The sequence below is a fragment of the Drosophila ananassae genome, chromosome 2R, assembly GCF_017639315.1.
Source record: "Drosophila ananassae strain 14024-0371.13 chromosome 2R, ASM1763931v2, whole genome shotgun sequence".
NCBI classification, from domain to species: domain Eukaryota; kingdom Metazoa; phylum Arthropoda; class Insecta; order Diptera; family Drosophilidae; genus Drosophila; species Drosophila ananassae.
In genome coordinates, this window is record NC_057928.1 from 2257797 (window position 1) to 2278324 (window position 20528).

The 20528-nt window shown below is 37.3% G+C and overlaps 1 protein-coding gene across 6 annotated transcripts in view; it reads left to right on the forward strand.

Annotated features, from left to right (window-relative positions):
- The window catches only part of LOC26515191 (unconventional myosin-VIIa), a 381684-nt gene that overhangs the window by 268538 nt on the left and 92618 nt on the right, over positions 1-20528 (forward strand). For 5 of the 6 annotated variants that reach the window (XM_014904700.3, XM_044714626.1, XM_044714625.1 and 2 more), the window contains 2 exons: positions 2940-3177; positions 14296-14916. In XM_014904700.3, the coding sequence (XP_014760186.1) occupies positions 2940-3177; positions 14296-14916 (859 nt within the window). Of the gene's footprint in view, positions 1-2939; positions 3178-3238; positions 3405-14295; positions 14917-20528 lie in introns of those variants that run through there. The other variant, XR_001408371.3, reaches the window with a different exon arrangement.

Consider the following 20528-nt stretch of genomic DNA (forward strand, 5'->3'; position numbering starts at 1 on the left):
CGCAACAAACGGATTACTCATCCATAGTTACGGAAACATGCTAGTTGACGTAAACTTTGGACTCCGGCATTCCCTTCCATCTCGACAACGTCAAGGAACAAAAATTCATTAATGCCACAACAAACATATCAATACCAGCTTGTTTTGTCTCCGCAAAACATCACTCTGTGTCTAGCATTAAGGGGGCAGGATGGTTTCAGAGGCTGAAAAATAGCAGATTTTTGGGATTTTTTCTTTTTATGTCTGAGTAAATATATCAATTCAATTTTTTTACACGATTAATGGCTATATTTGGAGAGTATCTAGGAATTTTTATTTTTAAGAAATAATTATAATTTATCCCGTGACGGGCAGTCGGCCGGAGTCGCTTCCAAAAATTGGTCTCTTGCGGTGCGCAAAGTCTGGCCTTACAGTGTTATCGGAAATAAAAAAATTGAATTGATTTACTTAAAATATTAGTTTCTTGTGCGGATGAACGAAACCATTTTGAAAAATATGCGATTTTGAATTTTTGACGCGGTTGTAAAGTCGGAGGTACCACTTTTACATAAAAATCCGCCCATTATTGCCCGTAAAAATGGTAAAAAAAAATTTAAAAAAAAAAAGCGTTCATTCATCCGCAAGTATTTATTGTATTAAAGATGTGTGCAAAATTTTATTTAGATCCGAGCATTACTTTTTGAGTTACGTTACGCACCGACTTGAAAAAGTTGTTTTGAGAAAAACGCATCTTAAGTTTTAAAAGCAATGGAAAGTATATGGAGAGAAAGAAACTAGAAAATCGGTATCTCAGCAAGATTTAGTCCGATCGACATGAAACTTTTACAGGATATTCGTAAGTTAGTAAAACGGATGGAGGTTGGAGATCCTGCGGGGACAATCGCAAACTTAATTCCTTATTAATGATTTCTCGGAGCAGCTACACGGAAAGAAGATATTTTCAATCCTCGATCTGGTAAAAGCTTATGGCGGAATGTGCCATGCAAACCTCTCTTTGCACACCATTCGGCCTCATTGAGTTCCTCTACATGCCATTTGGATTGAAGAACGCCACACAAACTTTTCAAAGACTACATTTTCCGAGGTATAGATTTCGTTTACTGCTCCTTACTGACGATATCCTTATCATGTTAAACACTCCTGAAGAACACGGAAGTCATCTTCGAACGATTTTGGAAATTCTTCGCAAACTATAAATATTTTCATCAACCTAAGCAAATGCCAACTAGCCCAAGCAGAAGTAAATTTTCTCTAAAAAAAGCTAACCGACAGCGAGAAACACTCCAACACGTATGATCGGGAATTACTTAAAATTTATGAAGCCATCAAATACTTCCAATACTGCTTAGAGGATCGACCATCCGTAGTCACGGATGCCTGGAGCCTAGAGAAAATCTAGGAAGCACAGGCAGCTGATTATAAGCTTACAAGACTACTGGAAAGAACCACTTCGCTTAAGCTACAACGAATCCGCTACGATGATAATATCATCCTTTATTGTGCGAAACAGTGGCTTAGAGCTTTTGGTAACAATGGGTAGCACTTTTTGAACACCCAAAACAATAACAACAGACCAAGGCAGCCAGTTTGAATCGGCGCTGTTTAAAGAGCTGGCTCACATTATGGGTAGTGAACCCGTCCACACGACTGCTTACCACCCACAATCAAATAGAATAGACCGAAAGATGGCACAGATCGTTCAAGGCTACGATGAGCAGTTTCCATCGATAGAATTAAATCTGCTTTGTGGTCGGAAATGATGGCCAAATGGAAGATCAACCTACAATTTCGGTCCGGCTAAGAACTTATGAGAAAAAACGAATTGATCACGAAAACAAGAAAAAACGGGATGGCTGTATATATCACAAAATTTCAAGAACTACGTCACAAATTGGGTGCATTCGGCTTCACGTAATAATTTCGAATATATTCCATAATAAACTTTAGCCTAAGTGGGGCGAATTCACAAGAGAGCGCAACCGAGCTTTTCTTGCGCTCCCGCCCTATGCTAATTTATACTAGACTTTCAATCAAGTTCAATTTCTATTTTCCATTATTTAAATTTATCTATTTATATTATTAATCTATAATATATTCACTCTTCACTTAGTAACTTAGTAACATTGTCCGCGGGGATTGTCCGCGGAGGTCCGCAACACTCCGGTCAGGTTTTTTAAACCTGGGGTAGCCAGGAATGGCGCGAATACCCGCTAGGGCTGTTTATTTACGAAGAGGGTGAATCCTACTAAGGGTTACTTTGTTTTATTTACAGCTAACCTTATTTGAAAGTCGTTCGCTATCTGCATCCTGCTACCCGTTCGGTAGCTTGGCATTCTAGGAGTCCTCTCACAATCGTTTTGGACCGAATAACTTTGAGAATGACTGAAAATTGTTTACCTCTATTCCTTAGCGATTGTAGTTGTAGTTTTACATATACCTATCATGATCTTTTATGGTATTATGCTCGAACTTCAATTGCCTCAAATCACTTTTAGTGATTCTATTACACAGCCACACAAAAAAAAAATTTTTTTTCGCGTCTGGAGGTCAGACCATGTTTACTATATGTTTTCGGGGTCGCTGAATCCGAATCCGAGGTCCAAAAAACCCCAGCACGTCAGGGTTCTGACATAACCTCAAAAAACCTCATACAAAATTATATTGAAGTCCGTGGGTCAGACCATGTTTACCATATGTTTTTGGGGTCGCTAAATCCGAATCCGTTATGTAAAAAACTCTAAAAAAAGGTTAGACCCTCCAGACCCGAAAAAATATTATTTTTGTGTGGCTGTGTTATTAAAACAATATACCATGTACATTTCAAAAGGGTGAGTACAAAAATAAGTGATAAGGTATTTTATTAATATGCTTTTTTTCTCATAAAATACAACTTATAGCATATAAGTATTATATATGATCCTTAAATGTATTTTTTTAAGGCTCGTGCAGGAAGAATTGGACGCTCTGTCGCATTTTGCCGAAAATATAAAGCAATCTGTAATGGATAGTGAACTCACTGTAAAAAATTCATTGGAATTATCAACACAGCAGGATTCGGTTGACTTGGACAACATCTTTGCATTTCTGGGTGAAGGCTCTGAGATGACTTGTGCTAATATACTTATTGAAGAGATAAATGATAAAATGGATCACCTGGTTCAGGATCTTGACCAAGAAGTAAGTTTATTTATAATAAAATAAGTATATTTACAATTCACGTCGCTTTTTCATTTCACAGCGATGGGTCGTGGGTTTTTTTTTGCGCTTGCGTTATAAAATTTTGAGCTCATCAAACGCGGGTTTGAGACTTTATTTTAAACACAAATTTTGTGAGTACTTCTTTGTGTGATTTAATAGTAAAGTTTTACCCGTATCGCTACGCGTTTGTGCCGTGACATATTTGGGTGAGCATTTTATCAATTTAGAAACATTTTTAATCCAAATATAGTTGTGCTTTTTTTTTCTTTATCAGTCTCTTTGTATATTTGCAGCTATTTCTGGATTTATTTTTTTTTAATTATTTGTTACCATTTGTGCTTTTTCGTATCTCTCTCACTGTCTCCTCTTTACTAACTCTACTTACTTTTTAAGTGGTTGAAGCCTAATTTGTATTACAAAAAATTAGATTTCTTTAAAATTAAATTAATGGAATATAATGTTGTCTGCTCGTAAAAATCGTGCAATAAATCGATTTCATCGCCCTGGCCAGCATCTATTGTTGGTTGGGTGAAATTGTCTCACGTGCCAAATGTGCTAGCCTTACAGAATTTGACTCGGAAGCCATTTCCCGCCGAACTGGCCTCCATTTTTGCTGCAGTGGGTTTCTAGCTGTCCAAAATGAAATGCGATACTTCATGCGATAGACCAAGAATGGGCTTAAAGAGTTGATCGTTGGTTTCCGAAAAATACCTCGAAATAAAATAACCTCCCTCAAAATACTTGGGATTACTTTAACCAAAAACTAAAAATAGAACAAATACATATAAATCCTACCTCTGAAAGTATCCAGAAGACTAGGCGTAATCAAATGCCTTTACAGCAAAAAATTCTGCAAAATAAAAAACACAGAAAAAAACTCCAAACAGTTCCTCAACCCACTACAAAAACATCAACCACGACAGTGAATCAAGGAAAACATCTTTCGGGCAGACTCAATTAAATTCACAAGAATAAGATTAGGACACACCAACCTAATCCATAGCCAATTACTTAATAGCACACACCTCCAATCTGCCCAAACTGCAACACAATCTTAACACTACAACATATTATATTATATATTAATCGACTTCCCTGCGCTACAGTAAGAGAGATCGAAACTCATAACAATATAATACCTAAACAAGAAAGGAAAGCTATCTTCGGGCGGGCGGGAAAGCTATCTTCGGACCCTTGCAGTTGAGTCGCAGTCCGCTAGGTGGCGCCACGCATTTTATATTATTAGACATATAGCGGATCGTATATATCCGATATTTTGCCCAAAGAGTAATCTGTACCAAGTCACATCTTTCTAACTTAAAAAACACCAAAGTTATGCCAATTTCGATCGTTCTGTGGCAGCTATAGGATATAGTCCGCCGATCCTTATAAAATTTTGTACATAAGATATATTGGTCGAATATTGGGAAAAGTCCCAACCCTCTAACTTAAAAAACTCCAAAGTTATGGCATTTTCCATCAATTATTTTGTATATGGCAGCTATAGGATATAGTCGACCGATCCCGGCTGTTCCGACTTATATACTACCTGCAAGGAAAAAAAGGATGTGTGCAACGTTTTAACTCGATAGCTCCAAAACTGAGAGACTAGGGTACGTAGAAACCGACAGACAGACAGACAGACAGACTCAGGGGGTGATCCTAATCAAGAATATATATTCTTTATAGGGTCGGAGATGTCTCCTTCACTGCGTTGCACACTTTTGACCAAAATTATAATACCCTTTGCAAGGGTATAATAAATATAAAAGTACCACATAATAGTCGTATATGTAAATACCATAATCGCTATTGTATAACACATAGTCATTAAAATTTAATTAGGAACCTCACATGGTTGTAAGCATACATGATGTAGTTATATACATACTAGCTTAAGGCCGGTAGTCGCTATAGCTAAATTCTTTCTAAATTTTAAGTAATGTAAATTAAGCGCAAATTTCTTAGTGAGCAATTTCTCCAACGAGCTTATAAGAAGTGCCTGCCTCCCGGTACTTGGCTCTCAATTCATTGTAAAAGCTTGGGATGTTTCTGACCATGGGTAAACGAGTGCAACAGAGTGAAAGCTTGTGTTGCATAAGGAAAAAACGCAGGGCATGACAAGATCCGGCGTACATGCGCAAAGCTCGAAAAGAAGATAAGACCGGGATAGGAGATGTGCCAGCTGCCCAGAGATGAGAAATCAACCGAAACCCATGCCTCTATGAAGGAATGTTTACAAATTTTCATATGAAATTATAAAAAATACATGAGAGGAAAGCGGAGCGGAGCTGAAGTTGGTAAACCCTTGCAGATAAGGTTGTGCCATCTCTGATCGTATAGGATGTAGTCGCCCGATACTTATGAAATGAAGATCGGATTAGATTATCCAAAATGGAATCCATAGAAAGTTCGATCATTCTAGCTTGAACAACAACAAAGTTATGCCAATTCCGATCGTTCTATGACAGCTATAGGATATAGTCGGCCGATCTTATAATATTTTGTAGATAAGATATATTGGCCAATTATAACATGTTTGAAAAGTCCCAACCGAACCTAAAAAACATCAAAGTTATGGAATTTCCGATCAATTAATATGGCAACTATAGAATATAGTCCACCGATCCTCCCATTCCGACTTATATAGTGCCTGCAAACAATAGAAACTTTGAAGGATGTTTTCAAAGTTTCAACTTTAAAACTGAGAGACTAGTTTGCGTAGAAAACGAACAGGTGTGCAAGTGTGCAACGCAGTGAAGGAGATATCTCCGACCCTATAAAGTATATATATTCTTGATCAGGATCACCTCCTGAGTCGATATAAGCATGTCCGTCTGTCTGTCGGTTTCTACTTTTTTAAAGCTATCGAGTTAAAACTTTGCACACATCCTTCTTTTGTTTGAAGGCAGTATATAAGTTCAGACTTTTCCAGTTTTCACACATGTTATATTTGGCCAAAATATCTTATCCACAAAAAGGGTCGGACGACTATTTCCTATAGCTGCCATTTGACTGAACGATCGGAATTGGCATAGCTTTGGTTTTTTTTTAAGCTAGAAAGATGGGACTTTCTACGGATTCCACTTTGGGCAATATAATCCAATCTGCCAAATTTTATAAGGATCGGCCGACTGTATCCTATAAACGCCATATATCTGAACTATCGGAAATGGAACAATCTAAACTGCAAGGGTATATCAACTTCGGCTCCGCCCGAAGTTAGCTTTCCTTTCTTGTTTTTATGTTGTCTGGGTTGCTAAGGAGGCTTAGGGGGTTAGTGTTTTTAAATATGGTTTGTTTCGTTTGTTGGAGTGATGGGCACGAGTTTAGGATATGATTTATTGAAATGTCACCTTGGCATAACGGAAGAATTGGTGTTGAATTTCGATGTTAATAGTGTTGGTGAGTTATGGTATTGGTCAACTCTGGTCCAGTTTTGGTGGGACTGTTCGTCCCACCTTATTCGTAATTTATTTGTACCATTGACTGCAATGTATTAGGTTTTCCTTTTGTTTTATGATAAAGGGAAAGTGTAAAGTGTAAGTGTAAAGTTGATACACTAACTTTTATCCCAAATTCATATATCCCAATTCATTTTATATATCTTTTTGTGTCTACGTTATTTATGTATGGGGTAAAGATAGAAAAATATTAGAAAAATTAAATTTTGAGATAGTTTGGCAGTTTGAAGGTCTCGTCTCATTTCTAGTGGAGGAATATTTGCTTCGCAGAGAAAGTTATTTAATGGAGTAGAGCGATAGGCTTCGAGGGCTAGACGGATTGCAGACTTAAACGGTGTTTTTACTTTGTTTAAAATACTTTTAGGAGAGTGTCCGTGGTCTACTTTGGCTATGACTGTTGCCTTCGCGACATTAAGTAATGTGTGTGTATTGCAGTTAAATTTAAGACTCGATTGGCATTTTATTATGTTAAGTTTACTATGGAGTTTAGGCAGAAGTGTCTTTATGTGGGTCCATTTATATTTGTTGTTTATTGTTATTCCTAGAATTTTTAATGAAGTAACGGTAGGAATGTGTGTGTTCCGCAGCTTGTCTTGCTAGCGCAATTGTGTTTTTTGCATATATGGAGGTGTTGGCTTTTGGATGAGGATAGCGATGCCCCTGAGTAGGAGCTCCAATTCCCTATATTGTTGAAGAGATTGTCTAGTTTGAAGTTTGTATTTGGTTTTTCTTAAAGTTTATTATAAGAACGAAGTCGTCGGCGTATGCATTACATTTTGTTTCTTTATGAAGGGATATAATGTCTGATAGTTTATTGAAGCAATAAGGAATAGTGGCAGAGTTTGATGTATGCGGCCCGACTCGTACAATTATTTTTCGGTTAGCCATGAAGTTTTTGATGTAGCTGATTATTTTTGGACCTATTTTTCAGAGTGTATACCGACTCGATCAAAGGCTTTTGAGAAATCAAGAGTTACGTGGGAGGTGTGCATTTTTGTCTTCGTTATGAGTTAGTCTAGATAAAGCAGACAGTCAGAAGTCGAATTGCCTTTTTTAAATCCAAATTGGTTTTCGTTCAGTAGGTTATTATATGTCACGAACCACCAGAGTCTTTTGGCTATAATTTTATGCAGTTTTTTGGCTATACAGCAGATCGGGTTCGGTAGGAAGTGGTTTTAGTTTTGTCTGTTTGGCTTGAGGAATGGATTGATTAGACTTGTTTTGAAAGGTTGTGGTGTATGTTTGGTAAATATTTCATTGAAAAGTTTTGTTTTTCTTTTTTTGTAGTAGTAGACGATCGTCTTGTAACTTTTACATGTTTATTTTAATAATTTCTAGGGTACAAAAAAAATTTAGTTGACTTAATTATACTTTAAATTATTAACAGTATTTTCTGTTGAAGTAGAGGTCACGAAAGAATGGTGAGCTGTTTCGGGGAAGCACACAGCCTTCCGTAAGCATCCGAATTTAAAAAATCAAAGAAATTATTATTATGTAGACCCTATTCTAGTGACTGAACCAAAAATATGCATAGAAAGTGAGAAATTGTATAAATGTTGGAGTTTTGAAAAAAAAATACTCAAAATCAATGTTTTTTCGTTGATAAAATGTTTGAAAAAATCAATTTATTATTCGAAATTTAAATGTTTTAAAGGTTAGGTATTTAGATATGTGTATGTAGAATATTCAGTTAAGCCAAATCGGTTGAATAGTTTTAAGTCAGTGCTTCCCCGAAATTTCAAAAACCTGGTTTCGAGAAAAACGCGTTCAAAGTTTCGACACGCGTTCATACTCACTACGGCGCGCTCTCTTGTTTTGCCAATAACTTTAACAATATTCTAAATTTTGGTCTGAAAATTTAAGAGCATGTTTTTGAAATGTGGTTCTTTCAAAAAATGTAGAAAAAAATTCGATTTTTGGAACCCATCACATTGGTCTACTACCTTAATTTGGGCTGCTTCTTTGTTTACGTTTTGGGTGGTTGGGTATTTCGCGTTTGATTGTTGGGTAAGTAGGTTGTATTTTTCCCAGTTGGCCTCTTTTAGCTTAAAGAAGGGTTTGTGAATTTTTGTGTATTAGTTAATGGAAATGGGGTGATGATAATAGAATAAGGTCGCTGCCATGGAGGTCGTTAAGTATTTTCCACATAGCGTGGGGGGCCAAAATTGGAGAGCAGAGATTTGTCGTTCAGTAGAATAAGGTGTGCATTGTCAACAAATCTTTGTTATTTTTCCTCGTGTGTTTGTTGTTGGTGAGCCCTAGGAAGGATCCATTGAAATCCCCGAAAATTAGTGAGGGTGCTTGTTGTGTGTTAAATATAGATATGTATATGTACATATTAAGATATGTTTAATTTTAGTTCAGATTGTATATTTATTACTATTGTTTCTAGGTCGTCTGTGATGTAAGGGGTAGTTTATTGAATTGACTTATGAAGTACAAGTGCTACGCCGCCAAATCTGTTGGTTGCCACTTGTTTAATAGTTTGAAGTTTATTGGGGTTGGTATATTATTAGTGTATTGTATGTGGGTTTCTTGGAGGGAAATTATAGGCGGTGAATATTTTTTGAAGAGAATAAGGAGTTGGCTATAGATATTTTCATATCCTTTTAAGTTCCATTGAATTACTGTTAAGGACATTTTAGTGAAAATTAAAGCTTGTAACTTAACTTTATTAGAAGTTTTAACGGTTTAAGTTTAAGTTTTACTTTGGGTTTAAGGTTCTATATGGATTCACTGTCGCTGTTGTTAGCGTGTTGGTTTTTGTTTAGCGTTTTGGCTTTAGTCTTAGATGCCTGAATTTTTCGTTGTTAGGTTTTTAGACTTTTCTTTATGGAAGATTTTTATTTTTAGTGATTCTTTTGTGAGTTGTGACGAGTATGTGTGTGGTTAGTTTTTTGGTATTCAATATCCATGTCTTCTAGTTTGTCGAAATCGTGGTGGTGATATTTTTGAAGAGTTTGGCTCGATGGAGGAATATGGATTCCTGATGTGAGTATGCTGTGCAAATTTTTATGCTGTGGATGTTTTGTGTCTGTGTGTGTATTTATATTAGTATTCGATAATTGTGGGTTTGTTGTCATCTGAGTTGTGGCGTTTGCAAATGTTTTGGCATAGGTGTTCGCCAATTGAGATCCGTGTCGTTCGAAACAAATACGGGCAGTTTTGGGATCTACGTTTTGTGTGGTTTTAATAGCTGTTAATTCTTGTTTTTTATGAAAGTGGGGCATTTGCTGTCGAATGGGCTGTGCTGATGGTAAAGTTCAGGGTTGTTTTAGCAGTTTCGGCATTTTTTTCGTTTTTGCGTGTTTCTCCATCGTTTGTGTGTTTTATTTCTGAGCAATTAGTGCAGGATTCGGAGCTTTTGCATATTGGTGCTGGGTGACCAAAGCGGATGCATTTACTGCATCGAAGTGGAAGTGGGATATACTCTTATACACGAACTGTTTCGCAACCCATTCGCAATATTTCTGGGAGTTTGTGTGTTTCAAATGTTATAATGATCAATCCCGTTTCAACTAGTGTTGCTGCTATCAGAGTTAGTGTTGGGGTTTTGTCGTTGCATTTTTTTTTACTTCGCCTACTTTTTGTGGTTTTAGCTCTTGTAGAATAGTGTCTTCGTCAAAATATATTTAAGGTCGTTACAATAAATAACTCCCTTAGAGTTACTTCCACTTCTGCGATTGTTGTAAGTTTAAAGAGCTTTATGGCTACATTTTTAGTATACCCTTGCAGAGGGTATTATAATTTTGGTCAAAAGTGTGCAACGCAGTGAAAGAGACATCTCCGACCCTATAAAGTATATTCTTGATCAGGATCACCTCCTGAGTCGATTTGAGCATGTCCGTCTGTCCGTTTCTACGCAAACTAGTCTCTCAGTTTTAAAGCTATCGAGTTGAAACTTTGCACACACCCTTCTTTCCTTTGCAGGTAGTATATAAGTCGGAACGGCCGGGATCGGTCGACTACATCCTATAGCTGCCATATAACTGATTGATCGGAAATGCCATAACTTCGTTGTTTTTCAAGTTAGAAGGATGGGACTTTCTATGCATTCTAATTTGGGCAAATTTATCCGATATGCCAATTTCATTAGGATCGGCCGTCTATATCCTATAGCTGCCATATAACTGATGGATCGGAAATGCCATAACTTCGTTGTTTTTCAAGTTAGAAGGATGGGAGTTTCAATGGATTCCTCTTTAGGCAAAATTATTCGATATGCCAAATTTCATAGGGATCGGCCGACTATATACGATCCGCTATATACTTATAATATAAGATGCGTGTCGCCACCTAGCGGACTGCGACTCAACTGCAAGGGTATATAAACTTCGGCTCCGCCCGAAGTGAGCTTTATTTTCTTGTTTTTTATTAATAATGTCTTTTTTTTCATCCTCCACAGCAAAATTTTTTAATTATGAATGGTGATATTTTTTCAAACCAGCCGTTCCTTCCTTTTAAATACGATAAATTTTGGGTCGCCTATTTGGAAATGGTACGATTTTGAGGTAATTTTCAAAATGTCTGGTGGGTCCGTCATCAAATGAAGTGCTTGAGCCCGTATTAGAGGTGTGTTTGGAGTTGTTGGGTTTTTTATTTTCTTTTGGTGGTTAATATTTGTTTGTGCAAAATTGTGTTTGGACAAAAATTATCTTATTAAAACAATACTATTCGACTGAGGTAGAATTCATTCTGATCGGATGCCTACAGAGAATTTTAAATTCTTCGGCTTGAGGACTCCATAGACACGATCTGTTTAAATATTGAAATGACCAAAGATGTGTATCAGATTGGGGTCATTAAATTCTTTTGACCATCTTTGATAAAACCGAGTACACCCTTTGCTTTGCTAACCATGGTGGATATATGGCCGGTAAATTTAAGTTTCAAGTCCAATAGGGATCTCAGATCGTTAACCTGACTTAATCTATCTAAGGTGTACCCATAAAGAAAGTATTTAGTCTGGTGAAGGCTTGAAATGACAATTTTAAATTTCGATCCATTAAACGTTAGGTAATTTTCTAAACACCCATTTGATTTTTATCCAAATCTTATTGAATTCTATATTGCGCACTATTGAACCTATACTGAAGGCAACGTCAACGCCATTGGCATTCATAAGTGAATTATTTAAAGAGGCAAGTGGTTAAAAAGAAATTGAAAAATAAAGGTTCCCAATGGCTTCCTTGGGGTACACCTGATGTGCCGCAGTCATAATTATGAACCATCTAGTAGCGAAGCAGAATGAAAAGTCTATAACTCCTATAGAAATAGTCCGATTTTCCAGATTTTGTATACCCTTGTAGAGTGTATTATAATTTTGGTCAAAAGTATGCATCGCATTAAAGAAGACATTCCGACCCTATAAAGTACATATATATATTCTTGATCAGTTTCACCTACCATGTCTCTCAGTTATAAAGCTATTCACATAAAAATTTGCACACATCCTTCTTTTGTTTGCAGGAAGTATATAAGTCAAAACGCCCGGCCGGTCGACTATATCCTATACCTGCCATATAACTTCCATTACTTTGGTGTTTTTTTTAGTTAGAGGGATGGGGGTTCTCACACTAAAAAATTTTTAGTGTGAGATATCTTATCCAAGAAATTTTAAAATTTCATTAGGATCGGCCGACTATATCCTATAGCTGTCATGTCAACTGAATGATCGGAAATGGCGTAACCCTGGTATTTCTAAAGATGCTTGGGTCTGTTTTAAACATTTGCCAACTATATACGATCCGTTATACATATAACAATATACGCTGCTACCTTATTTACTGGGGTATATCCACTTCAGCTCCGACCGAATTTAGCTTTCCTTTCTTGTGTATTTTGTAGTTATAAATTAGGCATTGGAATACCTTGACATTCCAACTTTTTCAAATACCTTTTTTGAGCTGGCCCTGCATCAACATGTTATGTTTAGCTGCGAAAGAGGTCGTGGAGTCCATGTGCCAATTCTGTTAGCTCTATATTATATAGTCTTTGAGATCCACGTGTTCATAAATTCAGCAAGCCAATATGGGAATCAGAATATTTATATCTAAATTCATAACTTCTCTAAAAATAGGCCAATTTCCATGAATTTCGGAATTCAGATATATATTCCGATACTGGGGTACAAATTTACTCGAATCTTTAGTAGTAAAACACAAAACTTGGAGTTTTGTGACTTAGAAGGCAAGCAATTGGAACAGCTACGATAGTAAAATTCTTGGCTTGTACGAGTTTAGAATTTTGTCACATCATGGAGTATCATGAAAATTTTGCGAAAGATACAAATTGTCTGGTTCGATCGGAGAGCTTTATCGCTTTATCGGACCTTCGCAGAAATGAATTGAAGTAAAATGTGAATGAATATAAGAAACCGATCAATAGTCCCTAACATATTAAACGTAGGGGGCAGAATACAGCGGCGATATTAATAGGGACCTTTTTGTGTCTTTTACTAACTAATAGTAAGTAATACTAACTAACTAATAGTAATAAGACTAATAAAATATAATAAACTAATAAAATAAAGCCGACTTAATCCACGGCAATGTCAGTACCAACACACATAATTTAAATCACTCGCACACATATAACAAAAAGTTCTGCCTGTTAAATTATTAAATTTATGGTGTACATAGGCCTGAGAACTTCTCTCCTAAAGTATGGAATGTTATTCGTAGATATTTTTTCTGTCGTTCTGTGTAATTTTATTAATGTAACATACAAAATTTAAGTGGTGTTTAATCCAGACCCTGATTCGGATCTATGACTAAATTTAACATAATATAATATTATAATGGGTTTATCTTTCATAAATAATAATATACATTTTTTGCAGAGGGTATTATAATTTTGTTCAAAAGTGTGCAACGCAGTGAACGAGACATCTCCGCCTCTATAAAGTATATATATTGTTGATCAGGATTACCTCCTGAGTCTGTCCATTTGTCTGTTTCTAAACAAACTAGTCTCTCAGTTTTAAAGCTATCGAGTTGAAACTTTTCACATATCCTTCTTTTGTTTGCAGGTAGTATTATATATAAGTTGGAACGGCCGGGATCCGTCAACTATATCTTATAGCTGCCATATAACTGTGTGATCGGAAATGCCAGAACTTTGGTGTTTGTTTTTCAAGTTAGAGGGTTGGGACTTTCCACACTTGTTATATTTGGCCAAGATATCTTAATTTCATAAGATATCAAAATTTCATAAGGATCGGCGGACTATATCCCATAGCTGTCATAAAACTATCGGAATTGGCATAACTTTGGTATTTTTTAAGTTAGACAGATGGGACTTGGTACAGATTCCATTTTCGGCAAAGTAATCCGATTTTCCCAAAGCTGCCATACAGCTGCCATGTAACTGAACGATCGGAAATGGCACAACCTTGCTATTTTTAAGGATGCTTGGGGTTATTTAAAACTTTTTTATTAGAAAATTTATTTGACGGTGAAATTCTCATAAGGATCAGCCAACTCTATAAGATCCGATATATATATAATTATATAAGCTGCTACATAAGCTGCTGCTATGTAAGCTATATCAACTTCGGCTACACCCGAAGTTTGCTTTCCTTTCTTGTTTTATATAACCTAATAACTAAAAGAACTATTTTATTTATTTACAGTTAGAACTATGTAGTCAAGATGACTCGACTACTATTTTGAAAGAATCAGACAGGTGTCTATTGACTAAGGGCGTCCCATCACTTCCCGAACCAACAACGCGTCCTCCGCCTCCACCAACTATGATACATGAAACTAAAGAAAATAAGGTTGTGAAGCCAGAGCCAATATATGAAGCAATAAACGCAGAAAAAATAACAAATTTAAAAAATAATGAGATTGAAAATGATACCATAATAGAGCTTACATATTTGGGTGAAAAAAAAAAAAAGTCTTTAACTCCTACTCTCAGTAAGCATGAAGTCGACCCTGAAAAAGAGCAGCGGCGAAAAAATAGAGTAGAAAAAAAAATTCAAGAAATTAATATCAATGATGAAAGTCAGAAAAATATTTATATCGAAGAGGTCTACAACATTATTGAATATGCGGAAAATTATTTTAACACACATGAGATTTTAATTGATGGTACACTAATGGCAACATTGACTCGAAAGGGAAAAAAGAGCAATGACGTTATGCCAAAATTCGATATGATAACTTTTTTTAAATCCGACAAAATTCCGACGTCACACATTCATATGTATGATCCAGAAAATATTTCATTGGCCTGTAATATATTTCGGGTAAGCCTAAACTTAATCTTAGCCAGTCATATTATGTAAATGGCCAAACATTCTCCAAACCATTACCAATATTGCTTGTTATTTCTACTGATATTTACAAAATATTTATACCCTTGCAGGGGTTATTATAATGTGCAACGCAGTGAAGGAGACATCTCCGACCCTATAATGTATATATATTCTTGATCAGAACCACCTCCGGAGTCTATATAATAATGTCCGTCTGGCCGTCTGTCTGTCTGTTTCTACGCAAACTAATCTCTCAGTTTTAAAGCTATCTACTTTAAATTTTGCGCTCATCCTTCTTTTGTTTGCATTCAGTATAGCAATATATCCTATAGCTTCCATATAACTGATTAATCGGAAATGCCATAACTTTGGTGTTTTTTAAGTTAGAGGGTTGGGAGACACCTGTTACATTTGGCCAAGATATCTTTTCTTTAAAATTTCATTAGGATTGGCCGACTACGGAATTGGCATATCCTTGTTGTTTTTTAATCTAGATGGATGGGACATATAGCTGCCATGGCACAACCTTGCTATTTTTAAAGATGCCAACATTTTTATTAAAAAGTTGATTCGATGGTGAAATTTTCATAAGGATCGGCCGACTATATACGGTGCGATATATATAATAATTAAGCTGCTACCTAATTGCAAGAGTATATCAACTTTGGCTCCGCCCGAAGTAAGCTTTCCTTTCCTGTTTAATTTGAGTTGGTACACCTTGAGTAAGTACACATTTCAAATTAACAACGTAATTACGCCTTCATTGTGACCTTAAAACAATGAAGGTCAACGTAATTACGCCGCCTACATATGGTAAAATTTTATCAATTTCTTCCCTTTGGGGTAAAACGGAAAATGTGGGAAATATTGGTTCTCGACTTCGGAGGTTATCGAGTTGCAATTTTGCGTAAAGAAAAAAGAAAATTGTCGGCCTATGTAATTTCCCATTTTCATTTTTTATTTCTTCAAAATTAAAAGATATTTGGTTAAAAGTTGTTTTATGGGGGCTGTTGAGCTATCAGAATTTTGATAGCGACCGAATTAATACACAATCCACAATTCGATTTCAATATTTTTATTGGGTCAATTTAACCCCAAAAACAAATTCCGCGGCCGGTCCAAAACAATGCCGAATCACAAGTCATAAAACCTAAGAGCTTGCGCAGAAGCTCCACCAAAGCTCCCAAAGTGCATGCGTTACAAAAGAACAACAAAGCGCATGCGAATCTGGGAGAAACAAAGAATATGGAACAGCTGATAACGGGCAATTAGCGGACCGCTGCGGCTAGTTGCACTGAGAGACTTAAATAGAAATAATTATTATATTTGATGCTGACACAAGTCCCAACATCCTCCCCCCGTTGAATTCCATCTTTCAACAAAAAATCCTTAAGGGCATGGGACAGCTTCATCACATAATATTGCTGATGATCTTAAGGTCCAAAATTCTCAGTTGCAGGCTGCCGTGTCCATCCAGATCCAGAGAGCGCTCGAGCCAGGGGTCAATAGAGTGGCGAGAGTGGAAGGAAACTTCTTTCCGAAATTGCGCGTCGGCGCACCTTTGGATTGCAGGATCGGGAGCCTTCACGGCTGGAGCAGCAGCCACCTTGGCAGATGCAGACGGCGGCAGCAGCGATGCGGACGACCTTCCCCCATTGGAAGGGTGCAGGCTAGAGTCCAGAATGGAGTCAGACCTGGGCGCTGACTTAATCGGCAACGGTGGCAATAAACCAAATCCCGGGCCAGATGCGGGATTAAGAACTGCAGCTTTAGAAAATCCATCGCAGACAACTGCCAGATGCGATGTGGAAATAGCGACCACGGGGGGAGCGGTGGATAGCAGGGGCACTGATGAGACGCAATTGGACCCGTCCTGGCTATCATGATCGTTGCTCAGGTTTCGCTCCAAGTTCAAATCCTGAAAACCCGATTGGATGTCGCGGTCCAGCGAAGAATCCTGACTGCATGATCGACGATTTACCAAGAGACCACCATGCACTTTCGTAGCCTCGATGGTTGGTTTTGTCAACGACGGAGCAATGGGACCAGTGGTGCCGTCGAGACGAGTGGAGTGTTCAGGCACCCTCATGGAGTACCTTGCCATTCCAACCTGAATATCAACGCGCACATCAGCGGCAAGCTGGGAGAACTTCCAGAATAATTCGCTCCCAATTTCGCTAGAGCTCAATCGCTCTAACTCATCCTGGAGTGTGGTGAATTTCTTCCGCAACGCAATTTCCAACATCTCCAGTACCATGATGGTCAAATCTCCCTTCTGCACTGCAGCCTTGACCTTATTATGCAGGGCTTCCATCTCCTGGTAGGTCACTTCTGTTCTTCGCCGCAACAGCCTTTCCCTGCTCGCAGGAACCGAGGCACTAAATAAGTCTCCAGACTCCATTATGTAATTTGTTTTTGTGCAAGGTGCAATGTAATAGAAACAATAGCAACAAGTTTTCCTTTACAAGGTTTCCTTTAAGCACTTTAATGATCACAAATCAATTAGAGCGCGATCACGTCGGGGTCACCAATGTTGAGCTATCAGAATTTTGATAGCGACCGAATTAATACACAATCCACAATTCGATTTCAATATTTTTATTGGGTCAATTTAACCCCAAAAACAAATTCCGCGGCCGGTCCAAAACAATGCCGAATCACAAGTCATAAAACCTAAGAGCTTGCGCAGAAGCTCCACCAAAGCTCCCAAAGTGCATGCGTTACAAAAGAACAACAAAGCGCATGCGAATCTGGGAGAAACAAAGAATATGGAACAGCTGATAACGGGCAATTAGCGGACCGCTGCGGCTAGTTACACTGAGAGACTTAAATAGAAATAATTATTATATTTGATGCTGACACAAGTGCCAACAGGGGCTTTCTCTTCGTTTCGGTTTCATATATTTAAATTTTAGACACAGTAAAAAGTTATAAATTAAATATTGCAATTGTGAGGCTTTCGGAAAAAAACTTTTCTGAACTGTAATACAGCTATAAAAGCTTTTTTTTTGGGGGCAGAAGAAGGCGTGGAAAAATGTTTGCATAAATTTCTGCGTTTATGTTATATTACTGTTATATACATTACATTGCAAACATAATACATACATACATATATACATAAATACAGCCCCCTTACCCGAATGCTTTATACCGTTGTATTATATAAGGTCCTACCGGAATACCGCATTCCTATAAGGAATACCGGATATAAAAAGTAGTTTCGAGAAAAATCGAAGAACCGCATCAATTAAAAAAATCAATTTAAAAGAATTTAAAAGAAAGTCCCCTTTCCTGAAGTTTTTCGCGCGGTTCCCACTGAATACGTACAGCCCACCTTCTGTTACGTACATACGTACAGCCCACCCACCGAGGGACGCTGCCGCATAACGTACGCGGGAATAGATCCGAGACACTTAAAGAGAAGAGTAGGAGAATGGTATCAGGAGGAAGAGTATTGCACAGATAAGGCGTTTAATATAAGGGATTTAAGATTGTTAGTGGAGCAATATGACAAGATGTGGTAGAGACTATTGTAGTCCGAACATAATACCCTGAACGGATAGTGTTTGGCATATGTCGAACTACAATGGCAGTAGCGGTTTTTAGTCTTTCTACTTAAATATTAGCGTGTTAGTAAATGCAGGCTGTCTACAATTTCATAAATAAGTTTATATAAAAACATGACACCCAGCATCGTTCTACGGTAAGTTAATGTTGGTAAGTTGATTAATAAAAGTTTACTATGATAAGAGACGAGGTGAAGGTTTGCATCCCAATTAAGTCCCCTAAGGTCGAAAGTCACGAATTTTTTTTGTACAAATTCTACATGATCTCGGTGTACTCCGTATTGAGGACTCCAGACACACGATTAATACCCAAGAATCGGACGGACCAATGATGTATAAAACGTTTTATTAACCATGGTATTTATAGGGTCGGTAAGTTTCAAATCTAATAGGACAGCCAGATCCTTAACCTGAGTTAATCGTTCTAAGGCGAGGTGAGGACTAGATCGATAATATGACATGAGTTTATATTTCGATTCATTAAGCTTTAGGTTATTTGCTAAACACCAATTTTGAAATTTATCCAAACCGGATTGAAGTCTAGACTGGGCGCTAATGAATTTATACTGAAGGCATAGCTTAACGTCATCAGCGTACATAAGTACAAGTGAATTAATTAAGGCAAGGGTCAAGTCTTTAATAAGCAGTGTAAAAAGTAAGGGCCCAAGATGGCTTTCTTGGGGCACCTCAGATGTGGCGCGGACTAAACGCGAGGTAACATCTTTAAAGAAAACACGTTGGGTTCTCCCAGATAAGTAGCTCAAAATCCAGATAAGAAGATCAGTTGGGAATCCCAAAAGACTGACTTTACTTATAAGAAGCGAATGGTTAACAGAGTCAAATGCTTACTGAAGTCAGTATAAATGACGTCTGTTTGTAAGCCATTCCGGAACCCATCCATGATAAAAGATGTTAGCTTCAATAAGTTGGTAGTTGTGGAGCGGCGCTTCATGAAGCCATAATGACACGGAGTTATTATTGAACTATGTAAATAGGTGTTGCAAATGTTGAGTGATAAGTTTTTCAAAAAGCTTTGGAATTGCCGACAGTTTATAGATGCCTCTATAATTTGCAGCGTCGGATTTTTTCCCTTTTTTATGCAGCAGAATAATGAAAGATTCCTTCCACATAAGGGGAAAGATCGAAGTTTCTAGCGATAGATTAAAGATTTTAAGGAGCGGTTCGCACAGAGCCTTTGCGCAGTTCTTTAAAACACATCCTGGTACTGCATCAGGGCCTGGCGAATACACGGGCTTGACCTTAAGAAGATCCGATAACACACCACTTTGATCGAAAGATTCGGCCAAAAATATAAGATTGGCTGATTGGATATTATAAGTGTAACGCTGAGCTGAACTGCTGCTAGGTGAATACGTAGTTTGAAAAAACTGTGCAAAGAGATCGGCCATTGCCTGATCAGTGTTTGCATAAGAGTTCTCAAATGTAAGCAGTGGGGGAAATGATACATGTTTGCGCTTAGTGTTTAAAAAGTTATAAAACTGCTTTGGATCCTGAGTAAACTGAATCCTGCAGCGGCGAATATAACTCCTATAACATTCTGCGTTATGCACGGTGAAATTGTTTATCTTGTCGAGTATAACAAAAAACTGTGTATGAAATATTTTTAACACCCTAAAATTCTTGATTTATTGTTAAAAATCCGGTTTTCGGAACTTTTTTGAGCTTAAAAATTCCTGAACGCGTTTTTTTAAACCGATTTCAAAATTGCCGGTGTTTTTCAATAATTTAAGGTTGTAGCTTTTGAAAAAAAACAAGAAAGGAAAGCTAACTTCGGGCGGAGCCGAAGTTGATATACCCTTGCAGTTGTGCCATTTCTGATCGTTCAGTTATATGGCGGCTATTGGATATAGTTGGCCGATCCCTATGAAATTTGGCAAATCAGATAATTTTACCCAAAATGGAATCTTCGATTTTTTAAAACAAAAAGAACTACATTTTTTTACCCTTGCAGAGGGTATTATAATTTTGGTCAAAAGTGTGCAACGCAGTGAAGGAGACATCTCCGACCCTATAAAG